The sequence below is a fragment of the Triturus cristatus genome, chromosome 7 (genome assembly GCF_964204655.1).
Source record: "Triturus cristatus chromosome 7, aTriCri1.1, whole genome shotgun sequence".
Taxonomy (NCBI): Eukaryota; Metazoa; Chordata; class Amphibia; order Caudata; family Salamandridae; genus Triturus; species Triturus cristatus.
Window position 1 is genome coordinate 1,045,164,675 of NC_140590.1, and position 25,226 is coordinate 1,045,189,900.

The 25,226-nt window shown below is 48.6% G+C and overlaps 1 protein-coding gene across 2 annotated transcripts in view; it reads right to left on the bottom strand.

Annotated features, from left to right (window-relative positions):
* TCERG1 (transcription elongation regulator 1) overlaps positions 1–25,226 on the bottom strand; it is a 698,295-nt gene that overhangs the window by 570,906 nt on the left and 102,163 nt on the right. For both annotated transcript variants that reach the window (XM_085618107.1, XM_085618106.1), the window contains exon 4: positions 20,725–22,258. In XM_085618107.1, the coding sequence (XP_085474233.1) occupies positions 20,725–22,258 (1,534 nt within the window). The remainder of the gene's footprint in view (positions 1–20,724; positions 22,259–25,226) is intronic.

Sequence of the window (25,226 nt, forward strand, 5' to 3'; positions counted from 1 at the left end):
TTTAGGAGAGCTCTTAAGACTTGGCTTTTTGGTTTGCCCTAGATACAGTGATCCTCCCTGGTCTCTCCCCCTCTTAGTTAGGATGCTAGCGCCGGGACACTTCCGTTGGCGGTAGCCGAACGCTCTATAAGTGTTATTAATAATAATTACCTGGGCTCCATCTTACCATCTGGAAGGGGGTGATATTCGAACAACGGACTCTGCTTTAGAGCTGCTGCAGACTATTGCTCTCTCCTGTTACCGCGCTCCCCAGCAAAGTTCTTAGAGATTACTGGATCTTGTATTTACAATTACGAGTTGCCACTTGTCACTGTGCTGGATGGTCTCTCTGCATTGTACTCCATGATGGCCGGCTGAGTGGAGGTGTGCCCGATATCTCACTACCACCCGTGGCTGGCGCTGTGTGACTGAGCGGAGGGAACACTCTGAGGCCTGGACCCTGCGCTGGAGTGAGCCCCCACATATCCTTGGTTTGCGTGGCTTAGTTCCCCAGCAGTGGTGGCGCCTAGGTGGGCACCCAATTCCTGATTTGGATATTAAAGCGTGACTCGAGTCCTACCTTTGCTCTCCTACTTTCACCTGCCTACTGATTCTGGTAACATCACTGTGAGGGTCCGAAGCCACGCATTCCTATGCTACAATGGTCATTCTTCACACTCTTGGCACGGCTCAGCCCCCACTCTCTGCGGCCCCTGTGGCAGTGTATGGGTGGGAACATGTTGGGTGCACCACTGCACTGGAGGAGAGTATTGCAGTGCAGGTACTTTCGGCACCACGCTTTTGACATACGAGGGGGTTTGGGGATGTGTGATTTTTCATCTTACTTCCTCCGGATCGCTTAGCCCAGACCCTGTGCGATATGGGCAGAACTGACAAAACCCAACCTCGTCTCACGTTTGAAGCGCGCAAATCTACTAAGACTCCACAGAAAGCCACCTCGGACTCTGAGGCTGATGCACAGGAAGGGGGGCCCTCTACCCTCGAGACAACGCTGTTAGCCATGCAACGCAGCCTCCAATCCATTGAGGGCACGATGGTGGCTGTAAACCATCGACTGGACCATATGTCCTCGCAATTAGAAAAGCAAAACACCAGCATGGGGGGGGAAGTCAAGCAGGGGGTGTCTGCTACAGAAGACTGTCTCAGTGAGGTCTCCGGGAAAACTCTCAATATGGAAAAATTTCTCTCTATTATACAAGCTAAGAACGAGGACTTGGAGGCACGCTCCAGGCGTAACAGAATCAACAAATGTGGGCAATGGGGCATGGCTGACCGCCAACAGGAATGGCCACAGCGTAGCCAAGCTCCACTGCGCCACTCCCGCCAATATCCGTCCAGTATTATCCGCCCTGGCCAAATCTAGCTCCTGAGGGGCCAGAGACAACCTATAGAGTGAATTCCACCAGCGGGCGAACTTTGAGCGACTTTGAAGGGGGCCATCAGCACATACGCCCGGCGCCGGCCCTCACCGCCAGAGACAAGCCGGAGAACAGCGAGGCTGATCGGGGCGGTACAGCCACGCGAGGTCACGGCCTGGAATTCAACCGCCCTGCTGATGGGCGTCGCGGACCACCACGGGTGTCGGGCTGGCAGCACACACGATCCAGACCACGGAGGGAGGTGCATGTGGCCCGAGTGCGAGCCCCGGCGAGTACCAGTTGCAAGTTTACTGGGGCTCCGACATTGGCGCTGATGGCACAGTGAACCATCCCCACTCCGGCTGTCCATCCTGGGGGGCCTGTCGAGAGGCGAGCATACAGACCTGCGGACCGGTGTAGTCCATCTAGCACCTGCGTGCCAGAGGTCCATCGGACAAACAAGGGAATAGACTCCAGTCGAGGTGCACGGATGACTCCGGGAAAAAACGTGGCCGGCCTAGGGGCCCGGACTGAGGTGAGGCCCTCCCCCCTGCGACAGTAACACTGGGGATCCTGATGAATCTGGACCCCTCTCGCACATGGGAGAGTAAACCTGTGGACGGCCACATATGCTCACAAGGAGGAGTGGGTTTGGACGTGGGCCTTGGGAGATCTAGCGAGGTGTGGTGGCACCTCGTGGCTGCATGGTGGACTCCCGCTCCTCAATTCTGGCTTCAATTCCCCTCACGCACGTCCCCGTGTCTGTCCAGTGGTGCCGTATCCGAACTTGGACACAAGACACGGCCCTCGGCCCCCAGCAGTGGCCCGACGAACATTTTGTGCACATTGCGCTTCCCTCGGGCAACGCAGATACTGAAACTGGATCAACGAGTGGGGTTGTACCAACCAAACCCGACAGGCCAGGAGGAGGAGTTCACCGCAGGCGGCGGTTAGTAGTGTGTGCAACTGGACCTCCCCCCTGTTGGCGCCTGTGGGAGACAGCATGGCGACGGGCGGCAGTGGTATATCGACGGCTCAGACCAAACTGGAGAAGTTTGCATGGCAAAAACAGCAGGGCGAGGACCGCGAGGTAGCCGTGGCCCCACATGACAGAACCCACAAATAAAAACCTTCTAGCAGTGATCACCGCGGTGCGCACCTCCCTAGAGACCCGTATTGACACGATCGCCACCGAGCTGACGCTGATCAGGGAGGATCTGAGACGGATGGCAGAGCGAGTGACCACAGTTGAAGCCAAAACGGCTGAACTAGAGACTGGCACAACCCTCTTGAAAAAGCAGGTTTCAGAGTTACGTACATCTCAAGAAGCCATGGCCCTACAACTCAACGACTACGAAGGTAGGATGAGGCGTAATAATGTCCGCATCATTGGAACACCAGAGCGGGTGGAGGGGCAGGCCGCAGACCTCTTTGTAGAGGAACTTATCTTGAAACAGTTTCAGCCGCGTGGCCTGTCCAGGAGCTTTTTCGTGGAACGGGCCTATCGGGTGCCAGGGGGGAGACCTAAGCAGGGGGCTCCGCCCCGGCCACTCCTGGCTCGTGTATTCAACTTTTGAGACCGAGATGTGATTCTTCAGACCGCCAGGGCGGCCCCCGTGACAATTGACAACAGCCGGGTCACATTCTTCCCAGATTTCACACTGAGGGTCCAGAAACAAAGGCATAGTTTCTTGGAGGTGAAGTGAGCTCTAAAAGGAGCATGAGGTCAAATATGCCATGATGTTTCCAGCTAAGCTCCGAGTGGAATCCGAGGGCAAACTATTTTTTTTTTTTACACGACTGGAGGACGCCTGGGACTGGCTCGACGGTTGCCGCACTGTGGGCAAGAAACCACTCAAGTTTCCACATACATCGACCGGACCTGGCGACTACAGTGGCGCTCCCCTCCAAACTCGGATTTAGACTCACAGGGACCCGAGGGGTGACAATGAAACGGATTTGCGACTAGGGTCTGATTAATGGCATAATGGCTCTTCCAGCCCAGTTGGGTGCCGCTATGGCTTAGATGGCATTAAATTATGTACTAGCTGCCGGGCCTGAGCCTCTGTCTGCCACACGATTGTGAGCTGTTGACATCAATAGTTTATGTGCAGTTTGGTCTTTTCAATGCAGTCTGTGCCCCTAGCACAAAATATTGAATCAGTTAAGCCCACGGGGTCTGGAGGCCAGGCGGATTTTTGGTGTTTAGATAAATGTTCTCTGGGAGTGGGGTTGCCCAAGCTCCCGATGTTGATTAGGGTGGGAGACAGGCACTCTGCTAGTTGGGGCGTGTCGGGAGGTTGTAGGCACGCTATGCAGGGGGGTGGGGGTGTACAGGGTAGATGGGGAGGGGGGGGGGTTGTTTCTTATGTTTTCTTTGTTGCTTACATTGGTTCACCATGATTTTTGGCATGTTCCTATCACACATCTCTCTACATTCTACTGTGCCTGTGGTCACAATGGACGCTGCCCTGAGCAACTGGTTTACCTATGCCGTTCCTGGCAGGGGGTACCCTACTATCACCTCTGGGTGGGGATATCCGACTCGATACTTCCCTCACCGCAAAGGATAGATGGCACCGGATATGGGACTTCGAGTGGCCACCTGGAATGTAAACGGCCTGGGGCACAAGATCAAGAGGGGCATTGTCCTACGTTCTATAAAGAGGCAAGAACTAGATTTGGTAATGCTACAAGAAACCCACTTAGTCGGAAACTCATGCATGGCCTTGAATAGGAAAGGTTACACCATGGTGGTGCACTCTGGGTCCTAGAATGCTTGGTTCCAGTCCAGGGAGGACCTGGCTTGGCAGTTCGGGCTGGACTGTTCCCATGAGGCACAGGGTCAAGACTGATTTGATTTGCATATGGCTGGGTTCAAACTGGAATGGCATGGTGAGCAAAAGAACAATGGATTTAGGCCCAGATCTCTGTACTGGGGTGAATGTATGACATTGTTCTGCATTCTGTCCATCAACTGCTTTTGCACAGTTGAAATATGGCACGCAATTACGAGAAAAATGGGGTGGCATAACCGCCTAACGAAAGCTACACCGTTATGGGAACCGAGTAGTCTGGGCCGTCTCAGTCAATGCCCCAGGTTTGATTAGTGGGACACCATTGGAATCTCTACGGTGGGGGACATGTGAGTGAAGGGGAAACTGGCCACATTCTCCGACTTCCAGGCCATATACCGCCTGGAGCCTCAGACGTTTCGATATCTCCAAATTTGGCATGCCATCTCCGCGGCCTTACCCAAGGGAACCCCGCTCCCTGACTCTTCCCCTCTGGAGGATAGGCTATTATTAGATCCAATGGAGCATAAGGCCATCTCCCTAACATATAAAAAATTGGTGAATAATCGTACTGACCCTATGATTAAATTACGTACTAATTGGGAATCTGATCTGGGTGCTATAGAAGACGATTGGAGAGAAGACCTTGCCTCTCCGAAAGAGGTAGCCATCCCCATGCGTCTCCACCTTGTACAACTAAATGTACTTCACCGGGTATATTTTGATGCTAGGCTACTGTTCTGACTTGGGAGGCAACCAGATCCGCTCAGTCTTCGACAATGCAACCAAACCAGCACCTTCCTACACATATTATGGGAATGCCCACACGTACAACACTATTGGGAAGGGATGGCACGCCAACTAACCAGAGCGGGTGACAAACCCCTACGTCCCTCTCCCAAACTCTGCCTCCTCAACATATGGGAAACTATCGACCTCTCCCAGATGGAGCAGGCATGGGCCGCAATGTGGTGGATGTTAGCGAAATGAAATATCACACAGAAATGGGGACAAGACGTGAGTCCACTGGTATCAGACTGGGCAAAGGACATGGACTGTGCAATGATAGCCGAGAAAACGGTTTTCAAAGGTTGGGGATGCCCCAGGAAATGGGATCGAAAATGGGGAAAGTGGAACAAATATCGGGGGGACATATGCATCTCCCCTACAGTGGAACTGCGGCGTGAGAGGTAAGCACTAATGGCCCGCCTCCTGGTAGACGATGGGCCCCCTACACAGGGGATGTAACAGGTGGGTTAAGACACGACCCCAAAATGCACTCAAATACGTTGAATAGGACTCTAGCCTGCAAAAGGGTGGTGGCCACACTTAAGGTTCTCCTGGAAGTAGCCTGCGGGCAGGGTACATTGCATGCAGTGTGTATTAACTGGATGCGCATGTCGTGTTTTATTCATGCTGAACTGTTATACTGTCTGTATATCTTGGAACCAATGCACTTTCTTCTTATCAATAAAAATTTTTTTTTTTTTTTAAAAAGTGGGCAAAATGGAGACAATTATTGAAACCTTGATCACAGATCTTTGGTTCCGAGCAGCTTTCACCTATGTTCATTGTTCAACGGGCACATCGCTCTCTGGCTGCTAGACTGGTCCCGGGCGCTCCTTCCTGCCCCATTATTGCACGGGTGCTGAACTATAGGGATCGGGACGTCATCTTAGGCCTGGCCAGAGAAAAAGGTGCTATTGAACACCAAGGCAATAAACTCTTGTTCTTTCCTGACTTCACAGTCGCTGTACAAGCTGCAAGAAGGGAATTTGGGGCTGTCAAAAAGTTTCTCCAATTAGAAGGAGTTCCCTATGCCATGTTATATCCCGCCGGCCTGAGGATAGGCCCTGACGGAGACTCACATATTAAACAATCCCAAGGCAGCTATAGAAAATGCGAAGCGCCTGAAGAGAAGGCGACGCGACTCCCGAACACCATCGGATACGGAGGAACTGCGGGGCACGCTCGTAGAACTCATCCTACTGCCAAGTTTGCATGTTCAAACTGGCATTTCTCACTCTGTACCATGCTGTGCTTTTTGAAGGTATTTCTTGCTTTTCTGCCTTGTGCAGGTGGACACAGTCAAGACCCGATGTAATATGCATGTTTCCATACCACGTGTTAGGTTTTTCGGTATTGTTCTTACCAGGCACAGTTATGAAATCCTGCTCAGCCACCTCCTAATAGTTAGGAGGATAGTAGCACTCCAACGCCCCCTCACGGGAGTACCCCATCTATGTTTTGCATTGTTCCCCCCCAGTTGGGAAGGGGTAGGTGTGGGTTGGGATGGCTTTAGCGAGTTGGGGATGGGGGGGGGGGGGGGGGAGGGGGGGATTGTGGTTGGGGGAGGGTTGACGGGCACTTAACGCTGTTTATTTTATGAAATTTACCTTCTTGACTGCACTAGCGACCACGTGTCTTCGAGATATCCAATTGCCATGCTATTTTACAATTTGTTGGCTAGATGAGTGGTAAAATGCTATTCCTGACCTGGAACGTTCGTGGCCTCAATACTCCTAAAAAGATCAGGTCTGTGTTTGCCTACTTAGACAGGATGGATGGCCAGATCGCCTTTTTGTAGGAGACTCCTCTCACGAAATTATCGGAAAGGAACGTGATGGGTAGGTGAGCCGGCTTACGTGTAGCATCCGTTCTATTCCAGCTATGCTCGGGGTGATGATCCCGATCAAGAAAGGGGTTCTATTCCAGGTCACACACACCGAGACAGATGACCTGGGCTGAGTGGCGCTGGTGCATGGTCAGCTAGGTGGGTCGAGTGTTTTTAGTGAATGTGTATGGACCAAATATCAATGATCCGGCTTTTTTTGCTGATGTCTGGCGTCGCATCTCGGGGTTCCCTCATGCGGAGATATAATGGGGATTTCAATGTCTGCCTGGACATGGATGTTGATCGCATGGGCAGAGAGATGGCGTTACCTAAGCAGGCTGCAGAGACCTTGCTGGGCCTGATGGATGCAGGACGTTTGAATGATATATGGCGTCTGCAGCACCCTGGGATGCAAGAGAGCACGCTTGTTTCATCTGTACACGGGACCTGGTCCCGCCTAGATTTCTGGCTGGCCACTGCGGCTGCATGCACTTGGGTGGTTGGGGTACGTCATTTGGCTCAGACGCTCTCAAACCACTCCCCGGTGCTCCTGGAGCTGCAGGTCCCTGCGAGTGAGAGACCACTATTTCAGTGGCGATTACAGCCATCTTCACTGACTGACTTAGTCTTCAAGTCCACAGTTGGGGAGGCTATTCACAATTTTTTTAGGGAGAATACTGGCTCTGTTGATAGTGCCGGCACCATATGGGAGGCATTCAAAGTCAGTATCAATGGAGTCTGTATGGGGGCACAGGCTGGTGTTCTGCGGGATCTGCGGCGTAGAATTCACAAATTAGCTGCTGATATTTCCACTTTAGAATGTGCTTACGAGACAAACCCACTGCCAGAGACACGGTCTGAGATCTGTGAACTGGTGACCGAACACAATAAAACTGTCGATCAGGAGATGGTGCAAAAGTCCAGGCGTAGTAAGGCTCGATATTATGGAGAGGGGGCAGGCCTAGCCGCTCCCTTGCGCAGAAATTGACTGACTCACAAAGTCAAGAGTACATCACGGAGATGCTTGATGAGGCAGGGGAGGCTCATTATACCACGGCTGGCATTAGTGAGACCATACTAAACTATTATACTGCCCTTTATAACAATAGGACCGTGGTACAGCCGGGACACATACACTCTTATTTGGACGATGTCGCCCTTGGCTGGCTGGCCCCAGGACAGAGAATATATTACTCAACCTTTTGATGAGGAAGATGTGAAGCTTGCTATTATGTCCCTCCCCACATGTAAAGCTGCGGGTTTAGATGGACTCCCTAGCGAGTTTTATAAGACCTTCGCAGATGAGCTGGCCCCTAGACTCCTTGAAGTTTCCGCGGAGGCGTATGACACTGGACGCCTCCCACAGGGAAGCTCTCCTAGTTATGCTACTGAAACCTGACAAAGCGCCTAATTGCTGAGACTCCTTTAGGACACTTTCAATGATCAATTTAGACGCCAAGATATTAGCAAAAATGATCGCCCTTTGAATTCAACCTCTGGTCCCCCTGCTGGTGCTCCTGACTAGTCCGGTTTTGAACCCGCACGGTCTACCACGCATAATTTACGGACACTTTGCTACTCTCCCCTATTTCGACTGATTTTCAGGCCGTAGCAGTGTTACTTGATGCCACAAAAGCATTTGATTCTCTTTTCCTGGAATTACATGTTTACTGTACTCACACGAATGGGTTTTTCCCCCCGTTCTTTTTGCAGTGGATCAGGGTGTTGTACGCTGAACCCGCAGCCAGCGTTCGCGTGAACTGATGGGTGTCGTCGGCCTTTCCTATAGGCAGGGGTATGCAGCAGGGTTGCCCCTTGTCACCAATGCTTTTTGCGTTAGCATTGGAGCCACTGGCTTGCATACTGCGCCAGTTGCATTTCAGACAGCGACCACTCATTGTCTCGCTCTACGCGGACAACAGGCTTTTATACGTCCGCGAGCCTGCAACTTACCTTCCTGACCTGCTGAACGAATATGTTACATTTGAAGGATTCTCCAGCTTAGGAATAAACTGGACTAAGTCGACGGTATTTCCCCTGACGGCTGGTACTCACGAGTTTGAACTAGACATTCCCCTGTCCTGGACCCAGGACCTGGTGAAATATTTGGGGGTTTGATAGCACCCGGAGCAGGTCATTTCTTTGAATTACGGACGCACTATCACACAACTCGCAGACAAGGATGAGCGGTGGGCCTGACTGCCCCCTTCACTTGCGGATCATATCGCGGTGATCAAAATGGCTATTCTGCCAAAATTATTATATTTATTTGTGAGCATTCCTATTCGCCTGAATATCTCCATCTTTAAGGTGTTGCAGACGGCCCTATTGTCATTTGTCTGGGGGGTTAAAAACCCTTGTAGCTGGGATACTCTGGTACAACCATTTGAACGTGGAGGATTCAAGGCTCCGGATATCATGGCTGCTCGGAGCTTAAGCTCCGTAGAAGCCCCGCGCTCAACAACCTAGCGCGGCGCTTAAACTCCACAAAACCAGCAGAAAGCAACAACTCCCGACTTCGGAAGTTTGGGAGCGTCTGCCGTTGTGGCAGCCGTTCCACCTGGATGCTGCATCACCGGGATATCGGCTAAAGTCTTGCCAGACGATCGCGCCTCAAGATGGCGCCTGGGATGGAGCAGACTCTTGTTTGAACGTAGTAGAGCGGGGGTGCGACATCGGGAGCGGACTCCTGGGAACCTACACCTGATTAGCGATGTGTTCAGGGGCTCCCCTACCCGCTTCCCCGGTAAGCGCCCGCAGCTGATAGCGAACAGTTATACCGTAGGCGCAGCCCAGAACATTAGATCTACACCCAATGAGATCCAGACATACAGTGAGCCTCCATCCGCTTGTGTGGCCCGACCGCGTGTGGAAAGTAACCGCAGCCACAGTGGACATGCTGGAAAAGTTTTTCAGGAACCCAGAGGCACTTGTTGCCGAAGGCAGAAGTGAGCGGACCCCCGACCCCCCCATCGCCCACCCCCCACGAGCTAAAAAGGAGTCTCCTACCGCTCTGGCCTGCCGTGAAGGGAGATGCGTCTAAGTGGGCTTGTAGGGACTGCGCTACTCCCGATCGCCTGTGGACGCCTGGGAGATCTTGTGACCTTTTAAGAGCTAAGGGAGACTGGCCCATCCTTCCCTGTAAAGTACTGTAGTACCCGGCACACGTATGGTATGGAGAGGGGTCCCTGGGGCCACTATTTACTCGAAGCTGAGGCTAATGGGTGCTTGACCCCAACATGGCTGCCTGTGGTGACTTCCCCATCCCCCTCTCGCTTCTCACTCCCCCTCTTCCCCACGTTCCGTTCTGTCTCTCCTTCTCGCTCTTTAATGTGTTGCATATATTTGATGTAACGTGTAATAGTTATCATTGTTGTAACATTGTTGAACCTTATGTAAAGCGCTCTGATACCTACAGGTCTAGCCAGCACTATATAAACCTCATTAAATATGCGCCTCTATTTATGCGCCCAGGCGCAATTTGCGCATTATTGGTTCTTCCCACACCGCTTCCTCCCCCATACAGCGATAGAGGCTAACGCAATACTCCCCTTACCATTGATAGCGGCTGCACTTTCGGCTGAAGGTCCACGGACGGAAATAAATCTGGTGCAGTGCACTGCCTGGGCCTGGCAGGCGCTGGCTAGACGGGCATAGCTAAACTACCTCTACACCCTCAAGTTACCGATAGCAGCGCAGCCTGGTATCTGCGTGCCGTCGCAGAAACCCCAGCCGGGAGCTAGACCGCGCCCGTTCATCTTCAGGATACTCAACTACAGGGACAGAGAAATGGTGCTACGTGAAACACGCAAAATGGACAGCCTCAGAGTGAGTGGTAGCCAAGTAAAGCTCTTTCCAGACTACACCGCCTTAGTGCAACGCCGCAGGAGTAACTATGCAGCAGTGAAGCGCCAACTCAAAGCACTGGAACTACCGTACTCATTGTTATTCCCTGCTCGGCTGAGGGTGGTAGTGAAAGAAGGGATCCGCTTCTTTGATTCTCCTGCAGAGGTTTGAGACTGGTTGGAAGAGACGGGCGGTGGACAGGCGCAAGGCCCTCGGATCCTGATGGCGACAACCCAGCAGGCAGGAGGAATAGGCTACGAGGATGCAGAGGGTCGAGGCGTAACGCAAATGTGGGGATGGCAGCACCGAGTCCGGAGAACATGAGAAGGGAGAGGAAAGACGCCCTGGCAGCGGTCACCACCATCGGATCCCCAAGCGTCAAGGAACACTTCGACCCTTGCATGAGCGACGCCTTGGTGGTCAGTGGTTCATCGTCGCCATCAACCGAAATATTCGATGACCCCGCCCTACCAGTGGAAACGCCGCAAACCACCGATGGTATCATAGGATAATAAACTGGCAAGCTGAACTCTGGCAGCTCACGCAAGTAGATAATTAATTGTACACTGTGTTTTTCTCTTGGGTTACAAAGGAGGGCGGGCCTGTACAATTGCTGGCCACACTCGCCCATTGGGAGGCAATGCGGAAGCCGCTGCTCACATACCCGGCCAAGCTCCGTATATTGCCGCAGGAGGAGGGTACGCATGGAATGCCACTAAACCTTGAGCCGACTGGACTCACACACTTCTCTGGGTAACCATCTAGATGGTACACAATGTAAGAGGGGAAAAGGGGGGGATAGTCGCAGCAAAACACTATCTGTGCGTGTGACCCCTCAGGCAACACACTTAGTCTGTACTTTTACGTTGTTACAGAGTTTTGGACGGACATTCCGCAGAGTTCGCCCCAACTGTTATGTTGTTCCTTGTTCAATCATTGTTTTTGTTGCAACAGACCGAAACACCAGCACATATCCATGGCCCCCATACATTGCGGTGAGCCCCACCCTTGACGACCCCAGGGCTAATATAGTTATGTGGAACATGCGCGGCATGCACACACCCACGTGGTGTTACTCCATATTTGCTTACCTCCAGAACACTCAGTTGGAATTGCCTTACAGCAAGAAACGCATACAACGCAACCGGAGCTAGACAGGCTGCGCAAGCGCTGGAGAGAACAGGTGTATGGCACGGTGTACTCTGCACACGCAAGGGGCGCACTAGTCTGGGTGAGAGCGGGCACCCCATTAGTTTGTGAGGATGTGGTGACTGACCCAGACGGCAGGTACACTCTGGTGCGGGGGACCCTTAATGGTCAGGCAATATTATTAGGATCGATATATGCCCCAAATGTAGATCAACCGTCATTCCTAACGCAGTTGTCGTCAAGGTTGACACCTTACGCTGGGCTTCCCTGGTTGCTGGGTGGGGACTTCAACTCGGTACATATAGATACGTCCTCCCCCCGCCCCCCCCCCTCCCCTCCGAAAGACATCAGCTGTGTCAAATGCACAGGTGCTCACAGACTGGCTATCACACTGGGCATTGTTAGATATATGGCACACCCTCCATCCCAACAAACTTATCCATTCCTACTACTCTGGCTACACGACTTACATGTACGCTTGGACAGGGTGGTGGGCTCCCATCCCTACTCCCACTAGTTGAGACATCGGAAAACCTGGGGCGGACACACACAGACCATAACCCTCTGCAAATTCAGCTCAGTTGGGAAGCGGATCACCCTCCCATCCCCACATGGCGCCTCCAGCCTACTGCGTTAGAACACCCTGAATTCCGTGCATCACTCGGAACGGCTGTCCTCACATTTTTTGAACTTAAGGTACAGCAAGTAATTTTCTGTTGGAATGGGATGCCCATAAAATAGCAACCAGGGGTCACTGTCTAGGGGCCACATGGAACATACGTAAGCAACTAACACTGTTGCTTACCTGGCTGGAGTCACAGCTACTCCAATATGAACACGAGGGAGGGGGCAGACACTCGGACCGCCTGGAAACCCTCCGGGCTCAGCATGCGGAACTTATGGAGCAATTACGGTGCCATAACTACACAGCTCACACTGCTCGCGCACATGCCACAGCAGATAGGGCGGGCCGCCTATTAGCCTGTCTGCTGAAGCAGGAAAGTAAACACGCCCCAACTGGAGCCATACGTACACCGGAGGGGAACCTGGTATACACGCAGCACGAGATCCATAGAGTGATGGTAGACCTCTACACACAATTATACCGATCAAGGAGACGTTGCCAAGGTACAGAGCTGGAAAGATTCCTAGAGCCCATCCAGCTACCCACAGCATCAGAGACACATCAGGAGACACTCAATGGTCCCCTTACCTTAGAAGAACTCGGGAAGGCGATCCGATCTATGGCGTCCTGGAAATCACCGGGTCCAGACGGCCTACCAGCCGAATATTATAAAGTTTATCAGGAATCTTTGGTGCAGCAGTTGCACGCCCTCTACGTCGCAGCTCTGGAGGAGGACACGCTGCCCCACTCTATGCGCGAGGCCTACCTGGTGTCCCTGCTGAAACCAGATAGGAACCCCACAGCCCTGGGACCTTATAGACCCCTGGCACTGCTCAATGCGGACTATAAGATATTCGCCAAGGTGTTGGCAGAACAGCTAGCACTGGTAGTCCCCGAATTGGTTCACAGTGACCAAAATGGATTTGTGCCTAAACGTGGCACATCGCTTAATCTGCGAAGGTTTTTTAGAGTGGCGTCAGACAGTGTGAGAGCGTGGCCCAGAGTGGGATGCATTGTATTAGACCTAGAAAAGGCCTTAAATTGTCTTGAATGGAGCTATCTAACGGCAGTGCTATCGAAATAAGAGCTAGGCCCCGGATATCTTCAGATGGTTGGCCTCTTATAAAAGAACCCCACAGTTTGGGTGAGGTTGGGGCCATACATTTCTGACACTATTCCAATATGCAGAGGCACCAAGCAGTGGTGCCCGCTATCACCCCTCCTGTTTGTTTTGCCAATAGAGCCCCTAGCAGCAGCACTGAGTGCGACACTAGGAGATGGAATAACCCTGGGCGACGCGGTGCACCATGTGTCACTGTACACAGACGATCTCCTGATATACGTGAGTGACATAGAGAATATACCAACTCAGCTGGAGGATACATTACGTGACTTCACTGTCTCCCGGGGCTCAACGTAAATGCTGGCAAGTCCTGCATCTATGCATTTGGGGAGGGAAGCAGAGATTCGGGTTACACACTAAACGATATAAGGGTACAATGGAGGGAGGACACCTTCCGCTATCTGGGTATCCAGATATACCGTCAACCGACAGATCTATTTGACGGCAATCTAGGAAGGGCCTTGGCGGCACTCAAGTCGAAGGTGCACTTCTGGAGCACGCTCCCACGGACGGTCACTGGCAGAGTGGCACTATCCAAGATGGTGATCCTTCCCAGTCTCCTGTACTACTTTGCTAATCTCCCTCTATATATTCCGGCGTCCTCCTTCGCCACACTTACTAGCTTACTCAGGGATTTCCTCTGGGGGAACGCCAGACATAGAATGACACTGGTGAAATTGTACCTGCCGACCAACCAGGGGGGTTTTGCTGCGCCCTGTTTCGAGCATTACTACTTGGCCGCACAACTGCAGTGGATCTCCCGCTGGCTTGCAGATAGGGGTCGCAATGACACTGCGACCACACTACCTCCCTGCTCTCTGGAACAAATAACCAGACTCTTTCATCCGGCCACCAAAGCCGATGTACCGAAGCCACTCCTTCTGGTGGTGGCATATAAGTGCTACCGCCGTAGCCTCTACCTCACCAGAGCGCTCACTCCCTATGCGCCAGCAATACATCTAGAGGGAACCCCTAATGGGCCTGGAGTACTCACGCATATCGAGCTCAGGGACTGGCATGCAGCAGACGTGCAGACACTGGGAGATCTGTATCGGGATGGCACACTTATACCATTTAAATCAGTAGCTGAAGACACGGGGCTACCGCCGGGGTAATTTCTAAGACACCGATCGTTGGTTGCGACACTAGCTGCTAAATGGGGTGGACAGGACTACGGAACCGAGCCAACACCTTACCATACAGTACCTCCACGTTATGGGTCCGGGACGGCATTTAGTCCGCTGGTTTGCGGCGTCACTCCGAACACATGCAGCGAACAGCCTGGACCCACACCGCCGCAAGTGGGAAACAGATCTAGGGTGCCAATTGGAAGATAGGGAATGGTAAAAATTGTTGACGAGCCCAGTCCGCATAACCAGAAATATGTGATTCAGACAAATACAATTGTTTATTATAGTCCACAGAGCATATCTTACACCCGAGATGATTAACCAGTACTTTCACCGCGTAGATGCGGTGTGTCCTTGTTGCTCGGAACCCAGTGCGGGATCGATACATATGCTGTGGGATTGTCCCGGGCTACATACCTATTGGCGCACAGTCAGTGAGTAGTTACACGCATGCACAAGCCGCGGCATCCCCTTTGAATGGCCTTCTTACCTCTTGCACCATTTCCGTAGAACCAAGCGCCTTCTCACTAAGCGGTGGAAAACACATGATCCACCACATATTTGTGCATGGAGGTACTCGCTCTTAACTTGGGCCAAAGCAGAACAACTCGCCATATTACGGGAAGAAACGATGGGACTAGGGAAGGAGCCCATTGCTGCCCAATGGGAGGAATTGCTCGGGCCCTGCGACAGGCAGGGAGGGACAGCCCTGGGGGACAGTCTGTGGAAAGCTGATGCGAACACGTAGTGAGAGTCTGACACCCCGCCAATAGTCAGCAGTAATATCAGGCGCATGCATATACCTCACTTAAAGCCCAGGGTGAGCATAGCCGCAACGAATAGAGGGGGAGCTACTGTCAGGCTGATGCCATGAGGTGGGGGGCGGGGTGAGCGAGGAGGCATGGGGAGAGATAATTGCATAGACATCGGTTAATGCTGCCATGGTTAGTTTGGTTTTGATCGTTTTGACAACATCTGTTCAATTGTATCTGTTGAGAGATCGGAAAGGACTCTGTAACACGCACTGAGACCATGCAATTACTGTACTGTAAATTTTATCGTCCGTGAAATAAACTGTTTGGGAGGGTTAACCTCGACTCTGTACCAGCGAAGGCGCAGAAATGTATGTCTAGCATGAATAGACTGAGTAATGTACAGATGGCTCTTGATGTGACACGTTGCCTTTCGTGGATATGGAATGCCAAGTACAATAAAATAAAAACAGATTTGAACAAAAAAAACAAAAAAGGAAGCCGCTCTGCTGTATAAGTGAAAGTATTTGTTGAAGTGTGACCATATCTAATTGTTCTGATAGTATGTAGAGTTTTAAGGGCCTTAAGTCTAAAATAGTGCACAGACCCCTACCCTTTTTGGGAATTAGAAATTACAGGGACTAAATCCCTGTCCCTTGATGTTGTATTGGTACTGGCTCTATAGCCCTTTTGATTAATAGAGCTTGTACTTTATGTTTGAGCAGTTGTTGATATTCCAGAAAAAGCCTGCGAGTGTGAGGTGGAATATTGGGAGGATTGCTGGTGAGCTCCAGGAAGTAACCATGTTGGATAATTTCCAACACTCACTTGTCTAATTTTATTAATTGCCAAGTAGGAAGAAACTGCTGTAGTGGATCCCCCGACATGTGTAGGATGATCAGGGGGAATGATTATGAAGTCACTGATTGTTTCCAGATGGGAAGGTGGAGGTTGGTGTGCCTTTACCACGACATTTGGAGTGGTCACCCCTCTAGCTGGTTTTTGGAGTTTGTTCTTTTATGAGCATTAGACACAACTAATGAGTCTAGTGGAAGCTGACCTCTAAAACAAATTGGGTCAGATGATGGTGGTTATTACGTTTTGTCCACCCTAGTTGTAATGTGTGCACGTGCAGTGTCTTTGAAAATATCGTTTGCATGGCACATCATACCTTTTCACACAGTAAGAGACATTGTGTGTATTCCCTAGTTTTTCAAATAAAAAGTGTAAAGTGACCCTATGATATTGAGCTGCTCTAGCTACAAGCTCTTGCTATGAGGTGCATCATCTGGAGGTGATGATTTTGTAGGATAAAGATCAGTCTCAGTCTGTTGTGGAGGATCTGTATCATAACCCTGCCAGGGGTCTGGTGGAGCTGGATCATGATCAAAACACCTGAAATCTTCATGAGGGGCATTGGGTGGAGAACCCCGAGATGTGATATTTAGATGGGTTTGAGGTGAATAAGGTACCTTTGGTACTGGTGAATGTGGTGCTGGAGAAGGAGGAATAGGATGCAGGGGACTGGCAGCTATGTCCTTTTTCTTTTGAAAGGTATTTTGTCATGAATGTCCTATTGGAAAGAGGTTTTCCTTTTGGAAGATGGAACCGACGCAGGTTTTGTTATAATGCGTCCAGTCTCTGGATGAATGCGCATTTTCTTTTGCTTTGGATCAAGTCCTTCTTGCACAATTTGTAAAATGGGCTCCAGGAGTGCTTTAGGAGCAGATTTCTGTTTCGATGGCAACATTTTCAGATCCGAAGTTGTGTTCTCTTTTGGTGCCGATGGTCTGGAAACCAAAGAGGGTAGGCCTGGGCATTGAACTCTTCTCCCTTCACCTACTTTGCAGAGTTTTCTGCACTCTGCCCAGCTCATGGAGTGTAGAAAACTTCGCTTCGTGTAGTGCAGCAGAGTTTTTTTCCACGCTTGCGCTCGGCAGCTGTAGGTAGGCGAATGTGAGCTGCCGGTAGAATTTATACTCTAGCAGCAGGAAGATCAGTGCCACTTGCGGAACTCTGCAGAGTTTGTCACTTCGCTCAGTTCTACAGTACTCCGCCCAGGCCTAAGTTGTCTTGGGAGTTCAAACGGCCAGACGGCAGTGATTGCCCAGAAGCCTTTTATTGTACAGGAATGGACTGTCTGTATAGGCAGGTGAGGGGTTTGGGTACTCACGGCACATTGACCAGAGGGAAGATTATGAGACTCCAAATCTATCTCTAGGGAGTTGGAATCTTGAACAGAAAAGGTCCCTTCTTCTTCGGCAGCTGACGCTTACACGTCTCTCTTCCTGTTCGATATCTTCTTGGTCGAAGATATTGGGAGTATGCTCTATGTTCTGCCTCTGCAGCTCTCTGCGTCAATCCAGACAGTCCCGCACGGTCTTCTGAGATCGAAATGATCAACAGGCCTCACAGTCTTCTTTTTTGAGCTTTGGCAACCAGCAGTTTGCAGACTTTGTGAAGGTCGGTGCCCGGGTACTTGGAGTAGCACCAAGGGCATAACTGAAACGGAGACCATTCCATCAGCAAGTTATCTTTGATGGAGTTGGTATAGAGTGTAACTTAATCCAGATGGGCTAAGCCTAAAGGCTGCGGTTGGAATGTTCCAACCCGAATTGGCAAAAGTCTTCCAATTTTAGATACATGGTGGATGGAAAATCCATTCGAAACAATACCGACTAGGGTAGAGTGGACCCCGAAAACAGTCTCGAACCGCAGCGCTGCAAAACACATCAGAACCCGATGGCGGAAAGAAAACAATCTAACAATGGGGTCGATGCCCATGCGCACTATTACCAAGAGGAGGAGTCACCTTACCTTGTGACTCAAAAGACTTCATCTTAGAAAAGCAACTTGCAAACATCCAGATCCAACACTAGATGGCAGCAGTATGCAAAGCATATGTATCTAGAGCCATACATGCCTCGAACACTATATTTTGAGGAAATTATATCTTTTAATTCAAGAGGGGAAAAATAATCTGTTCTTTGTGTCAGTTATTTTTATTTCATGCTTACCTCTCAAACACAAAAGGACATCTGGGGTGTTCAACTCCTCCTCCTCCTCCTCCTCCTAATAACTGCCTTGCCTATTTTAACCTCATTCACAATAAATATGGGTTGTCTGTGCAAGTATGAGGAAGTACCTACAACCAACTTTATTGACATGACTAAATAATCAAGTACTGTCAAAGTTTACACATGTTCCTTACATACAACCAGTCCAACCGGGTACCATCATTTACTTTCGTCATGGGCAAAGTATGGTCCTGGAGCAGCCTGTAGCAGAGAGAACAGGGCAGGAACTGACTGCTCAGGGCACAGAGCTCTACACTATCAAAATTTCGGGGTGCGAAAACACCCAAAACACATATGAAGCATGCCACCACAAACAGTACGCAAGCACTACTGACTGCTGTAGGTCTCAGAGAAAGGCCTCACAGTAGTTACTATACTAAAAGGACAATATTATGTAGCCCACTAACTACCGGGAGATTTTCAGATAACCTTTCTTTTGTTAAACACCTGCTGTATCGATACAGAGTTGAGTTTCATTATTATGTACAGTTTGAAAATCAAAATCATTGATGTACCAAGAAGAATATGAAAGTGCAAGTGCTGAATTTTATTTCAGTTTTCAGCAGGATTGTCCCAATTAAACAACGTGATTTGTTCACCTGAACTCCAAGAGAAAATTCTCTATAACAATCATGAGATATCAATTTAATCAAAATGCTTTTGCTGATTTACAACATTCAAGTAAAACAGTCATTCAGCCACTTATCAGTCAGTGTACACAGACATCCCAACAAGGTGGCAGATGAAGAGCAAAGAAAACACAGATGTGATAGACAGATTATATTGATTTACTTGTATTGTTTTTCTGCAGGGAGTATTGTCCCACACGTCGCAAATGGCTAGTTCCTATCTGCCGTGACATGGCCACCCGTAGCCACAAGGAAGCATTTAGGATTTTTAAAAGTGACACGTCGCCAAAAATAGTATTTGCTACAAGTAAATTTTTGCAAGCAGTGTGGTTCAAAAGACTAAAAGTTTTAAATGCTAGAGATCGCTGTGTTCCCTAGATTGATGTCTTTTTTGATGTATTGCTGCTTATCTGCCTATTTGCACAATGCATGGTCACTTTACGTATTTGTTCCACAGCCCCCAACGCATATTTGAGGACAATATCTGTAAATATATTGCCTTTCGTCTTCTGCACATTTTAAAGTAACACATTTCAAAATAGCTTGCACCTTAGTACTTTCAATATTTTGAACATTCTCTTTCCAAGTTTTCTAATCTTTAGCTTGGAGGAATATTATCAAACCACGTGAAATGTCTTAAATTAATATTTTGAGTGTATTTTTAAAGGGTATTGTGATGATGCTGCATTTTTGTGCATACAAGTCTTTTTTTTTTTCACACTAGTTTTATGTATTCTCTTTGTATATTGATTGTTGGTGCTTCATTTTTACTTGTTGTGTATACTTTGATTGTTATTTTAACCAAATGAAGTTACTATTACTATTGATTTACTGGTGCAAGAGTTGATCTCAGATTAACTAATGAATATATGGGTGATAAATCACTTCGAAGAAGCTGCTGCCCAAACTACAAGATATTCAAAATCATGTCAAAAGGCTCAATTACAGTCTGAAAGAGAAACATTATCTCTTTACAGATCACAAAGAGTATACAAAAAACTACATTCAGACAAGTGTTTTCTAGTTCATATGGAAAATAAGTAAAAGGCCTTACCCTGGTTACCTCACAAAGTTAACAAGCTTTAATATGTCAACAAGAAATTAGTAAAATGCAGATCCCAAACTGATGGTTCCATGCGATTAATCTAAGGAATGTGCGAAGACTTCAAAATTACGGGGGTGAGACAGGGGGAAGTTTAACATGGGGTGGACACAAAACAGGAGCATGTAGGGGTGGTAGTAACACAGGAGCACATGCGGGGGAGATCAAGCTAATGAAATAACAGCATGGAACTGGCAGGGAGAAAGCACACTGGTGAGAAGGAAATGCAACGGAGTGGAGAAGCACACAGGCGAGAGAGGGGAACCCAGAAAGGTGCAAACAAGGGAGACCGGGGAAAGCACACCCATTTTCGTACAGTAACAAAACACGCAACTAACTGATAAGCAAGCAAATGACAATTAAGCAAAACAATGGTAAGCAATGAGTGAACTCTCCACTCGGTTTAAAATAACAGGTCTCAAATGGACAGCACATTTACTATCTTAGGCAAGGCCTTAAAGTGGAGAAGCAACTAAATTATTTTTTTGCATTATTCAAAATAGTGTTAAAAATCTGGTACTCACTGGAAATGGTTTGCGACACTGTAGCTGGAGTAGTAGAGGTTGTTGAGGTAGAGTGAGAAAGACTGCTTGAGGAGGATGTTGAAGAAGCCGTAGATGCAGGACTGCTGGATGTAGATGCAGTACTGGCTGCAGTAGCTTGAGTATGAATTTGATTTTGGGTTTGGGATTGTACTTGAGAATGGGTTGGCAGCTTGGACTGGACTTGAAGGGGACTCTGAGATTGTGATAGTGCCTGCAATTTGCTCTGTGCTTGGGAGTGGGCCTGAAGTTGACTATGAGGCTGAGAATGGACCTGCATCTGACTGTGAGCTTGTGAAATGGCCTGCAGCTTACTCTGAGTCTGGGAGATAGACTGCAGCTTGCTCTGGGCTTGAGAAAGGGCCTGTAACTGTGTCTGGGACGGAGAGAGGGTCTGTAAATGGCTAGGCGGTTGAGAGTGGGCCTGTAACGCACTCTGGGCCTGTAACGCACTCTGGGCCTGTAACGCACTCTGGGCCTGTAACGCACTCTGGGCCTGTAACGCACTCTGGGCCTGTAACGCACTCTGGGCCTGTAACGCACTCTGGGCCTGTGAGTGGGTCTGTAATGGAGCCTGGGCACGAGAATGGGTTTGCAATGGACTCGGAGTAGAAGCATGAGCTGGTAATGGACTCTGAGTCTGCAATTGATTTGGAGTTTGAGTGTGTGACTGTAACTGACTTGAGGCTTGAGAGTGGGACTGCAACGGACTCTGGGACTGAGAGTGGGGCTGCAAGTGGCCCTGGGATTGAGAGTGAGCCTGTAACTGGTTCTGGGATTGTGAACGGGCCTGCAACTGATTTGTGGCTTGAGAAAGTGTTTGCAACTGGGTTGTAGCTTGAGAGTGTGCTTGCATCTGGTTTGACGATTGAGAGTGAACGTGCAACTGGCTTGCAGCTTGAGATTGGACCTGCAGTTGATTCTGGCCTTGAGAATGAGGTTGACCTTGATTCTGTGTTTGAGTGTGCGTTTGCTGCTGGTTTTGGGTTTGCGACTGGGACTGCAGTTGGCTTGGTGCTTGAGAATGGGGCTGCAGAGGACTCTGGGTTTGAGAGTGAGCCTGTAAAGGACTTTGGACCTGTAATGGACTCTGTGACTGACCATGTATCTGCAGCTGATTCTGGGCTTGAGCTGCTGCTTGCACCTGAGCTTGAGCTTGTACATGGGCTTGCACTTGGGCCACTGCCTGTGCCTGAGCCTGTGCCTGCGCATGAGCCTGTGCATGAGCTGCCTGAGCTTGCACATGAGCCTGCACTTGGGCCACTGCTTGAGCCTGTGCTTGAGCTGCCTGAGCTTGCACATGGGCCTGAACCTGAGCCACAGCCTGCGCCTGAGCTTGAGCTTGAGCCTGCGCTTGGGCCTGAGCGTGAGCTGCTTGTGCCTGGGCATGAGCTGCCTGCGCTTGCACCTGAGCCTGAGCTGCCAACATTGGGGTAAGTTCAGATTGCTGAATAATTTTCACGCCTTCAGGTTTTGACCACGCAGATTCTCTTGTCCTTGCATTATAATAATAGACCTAGGAATAAAACAAAGACTGTTAAGACTCAGAAGGAAGAAAGGCAATGAGAGGAATTTTTCTGTTTAAGACATTTATCAAAAGCTGCACTGTTTGGAGAACTAATCAGTGTCTTTTCAATTAAATAGACCTCTGAAGAAGCCTATCAAATGCATTGAAAATGAAGATGCCATACTACTAACACACACACATCGGTCTCCCATTTGAAAAGAGTACATGGGATTGTGGAGAACCAGCATGGAAGATCGATCTATTTCATTATAAACTAAGCCCCCCTCAAATTGTCAAATTTAAGTACACATTCCAAGGCTCTCAACCACAGTGCAAAATTCCTTCTTTGCTGAGTTTTAGCACTAATTTCTATTTCAAAAACAAAACATTTATCCTTTATCATGCAATAGTGATCAAAATAATCAGATTGAGGTTTTCTTCGGCCTAGCTGGACACAAAATACTGGAATAAAGAAAATCAATTCAATTTGTATAAAAAAATACAAAAAAAAAAAATGAAGAATTTAATGCAAATGGCACCAATAACAATTTCACATTTATAAAAATGTCCTCCAAGCATTCTAAAACACAACCTATTCTTGTAAGGTCCAGAAAAGGTTTCAGTAATTTCAGCTAGAGCTCAACCCATGGTAGTGATGGAGAATAATAATAATTACAAACACCAGAAAAATTACAAAAATCCAAATGGGGAAGAGGAGATGTGAACTTTTTAAAACTTTTGAATAAAAATAGCACCAAATGTGTTGAGTGCCAATCATCAGCATCTAGATGCGCTTGATTGATATCTAGGTGCAATTCAGGGCCAACCATGATGGACTGCGGGTCGGATACAGAAACCAGGTTCATCCCTTTCAGAAGTTTTACAGTCTTCCATAGTTTACAAAACGGTAGCCAAAATTTCTCAGTGGGCCAAGGCAGCAGGCTGGGGCCAAGAAGGGCTCCACAAGGCGCGTAGCTATACTAAGAGTTTGCAGTGAAACTGTTGACTTTTGGCAGTAGAGTTCATAGAGGGAGAAATTCTAAATTTGCACCCAAGGATGGTCGTGCATCAACCAGATACTTTTCATATATCTTTGCCCAGTGAAGATGTCTACCACTGACTGGGCCAAGGCTGCAAGTTGTAGGCAAACAGGACTTCACTACGCCAAATACCCTCTCTGCTATGTCTCACCTAATTGTTATGTAATTCAGTAACTGAGCTCACCCAGGGTCATGCAGTCAGAGTGCTCACAGTCCTAAGATTTTTTTAAAAGGTATTAAACAGCAAAATCATATTTCTATGATAAATCGTCAAGGTGAAAGCACAGTTTGGCCAGACAGTGTGGTATAAGGTTGTTGAACTGTACCCAGTGTGGACACAGAGGGTACAGGATTTAATGTGTGATCTGGGACTTTAGGTGACATAGCCACATCACATTTAAGACATCGGTCTTGACAATCATCAGTTGCTGTAATCTCAGATGAGACCCTTGTGATTGATTTACCAGGATGTTGCGCAGTTATCTGTCCCTTGCTCGTGAAAACTTTTAGAAGTTCAACAGCAAATGGAGGATCTGTTTTTCGCTTCTATTTGTTTGACAAGAACCCAGTCTCCTTCGAAGACAATCTTCTCAGTTTGCAGACGTTTATCAGCATACGTCTTCATCTGATGTTTGAGCAGCATCAGCGATACAAACCTCTTCATCATTCGAAGTTTGTTCACCAGTCCATTGTGGTAGTTTGGTTCTTATAACTCTCTTAAACATCAGCTTGACAGAACTCTCATCGGTGGTGGAGTGAGGAGTCTAAAGTTGGGCACAAACGCCTTGACAAAGCCTGACTCCGCTCAATTCCCTCCATCGATGCACGTTGGATTACTCGTTTTAGGGTTCCCATAAAATGCTCCACAACCACGTAAGCCCAAGGCCACAAGGGTAGTACTTTTTTAATGCTCAACATTAAGTCTAGTCAAACTCCTTGCGGTTGAACATTGGACCATTGTCAGACTTGAGGATGTCTGGCATGTCCCGCACTGCAAATATGTCGTACAGTCGCTCAATGTAAGAAAGTGGCTCTGTATATACTGTTCCCAAATAGGTACAGTGTGCACAGAGTCCACAGTCCCCAGAGGTGTGACAGAGGCTAAAGTTAAATATAACCTTACTCTCTAAAGTGGTAGCTTGGTCGAGCAGTAAGGCAGTATCAGAGGACAGTGTAAAGCATTTGTTGTACACACTCAGTCAGCAAATAGTCTCACGCACTCAAGAACTGAACACCAGGCCAATGGTTTTGTATCAAAATATATAGCCGTTTTATTTTTAGAACTAACAATAGATATCAAAATATACTTTCTCAAAATGAGATGCTTTTGTTAAATACTTTCAATAGGCAATAGACTTTTGAATGCAATCGTTACAGTTGTTGCAATAGGCAACAATTTCAAACAATTATAATATTGAGCTCAATGGGAATTTTTAAGTACAGGCAATATCAATTACTTTGCATAGGTTTTTCTTACTCAGGGCTGGATCTATCCCTGGTGCATCTGCTGTAAACAGTTGAAAGAAATAGTTTTTGTTAGACAAGCGATTTTTAAGGAATATTTGTATTTTTCAGAAACCGACACTTAGAAGAATTTCTGGCAAAAACCAGGCAATGTTATCCTATGGAGGAAAGTTTGGTTATCGGAAAAATCGCTATTATAATTACTTTTCAGTGTCAGTGCTGGGCACCAAGATCCAGCACTGGGGTCTATCCTGGTAACAGGTGATTAATTTCGTTTTCGTTGTTCGGCTGATTTTTAATGAATATTTTAAAAAGTTTCAAAACTCGACACTTAGAAGAATTTCCAAGTGAAACCAGTCAATGTTACCCTATGGAGAAAATGTAAGTTATCGGATTTCAGGTAAGTACTCGACTGGCAGAGTTAAGGTTCTGGGCATAGACTATGGGGTCTCCCAGGGTCAGGTAGGTACAGT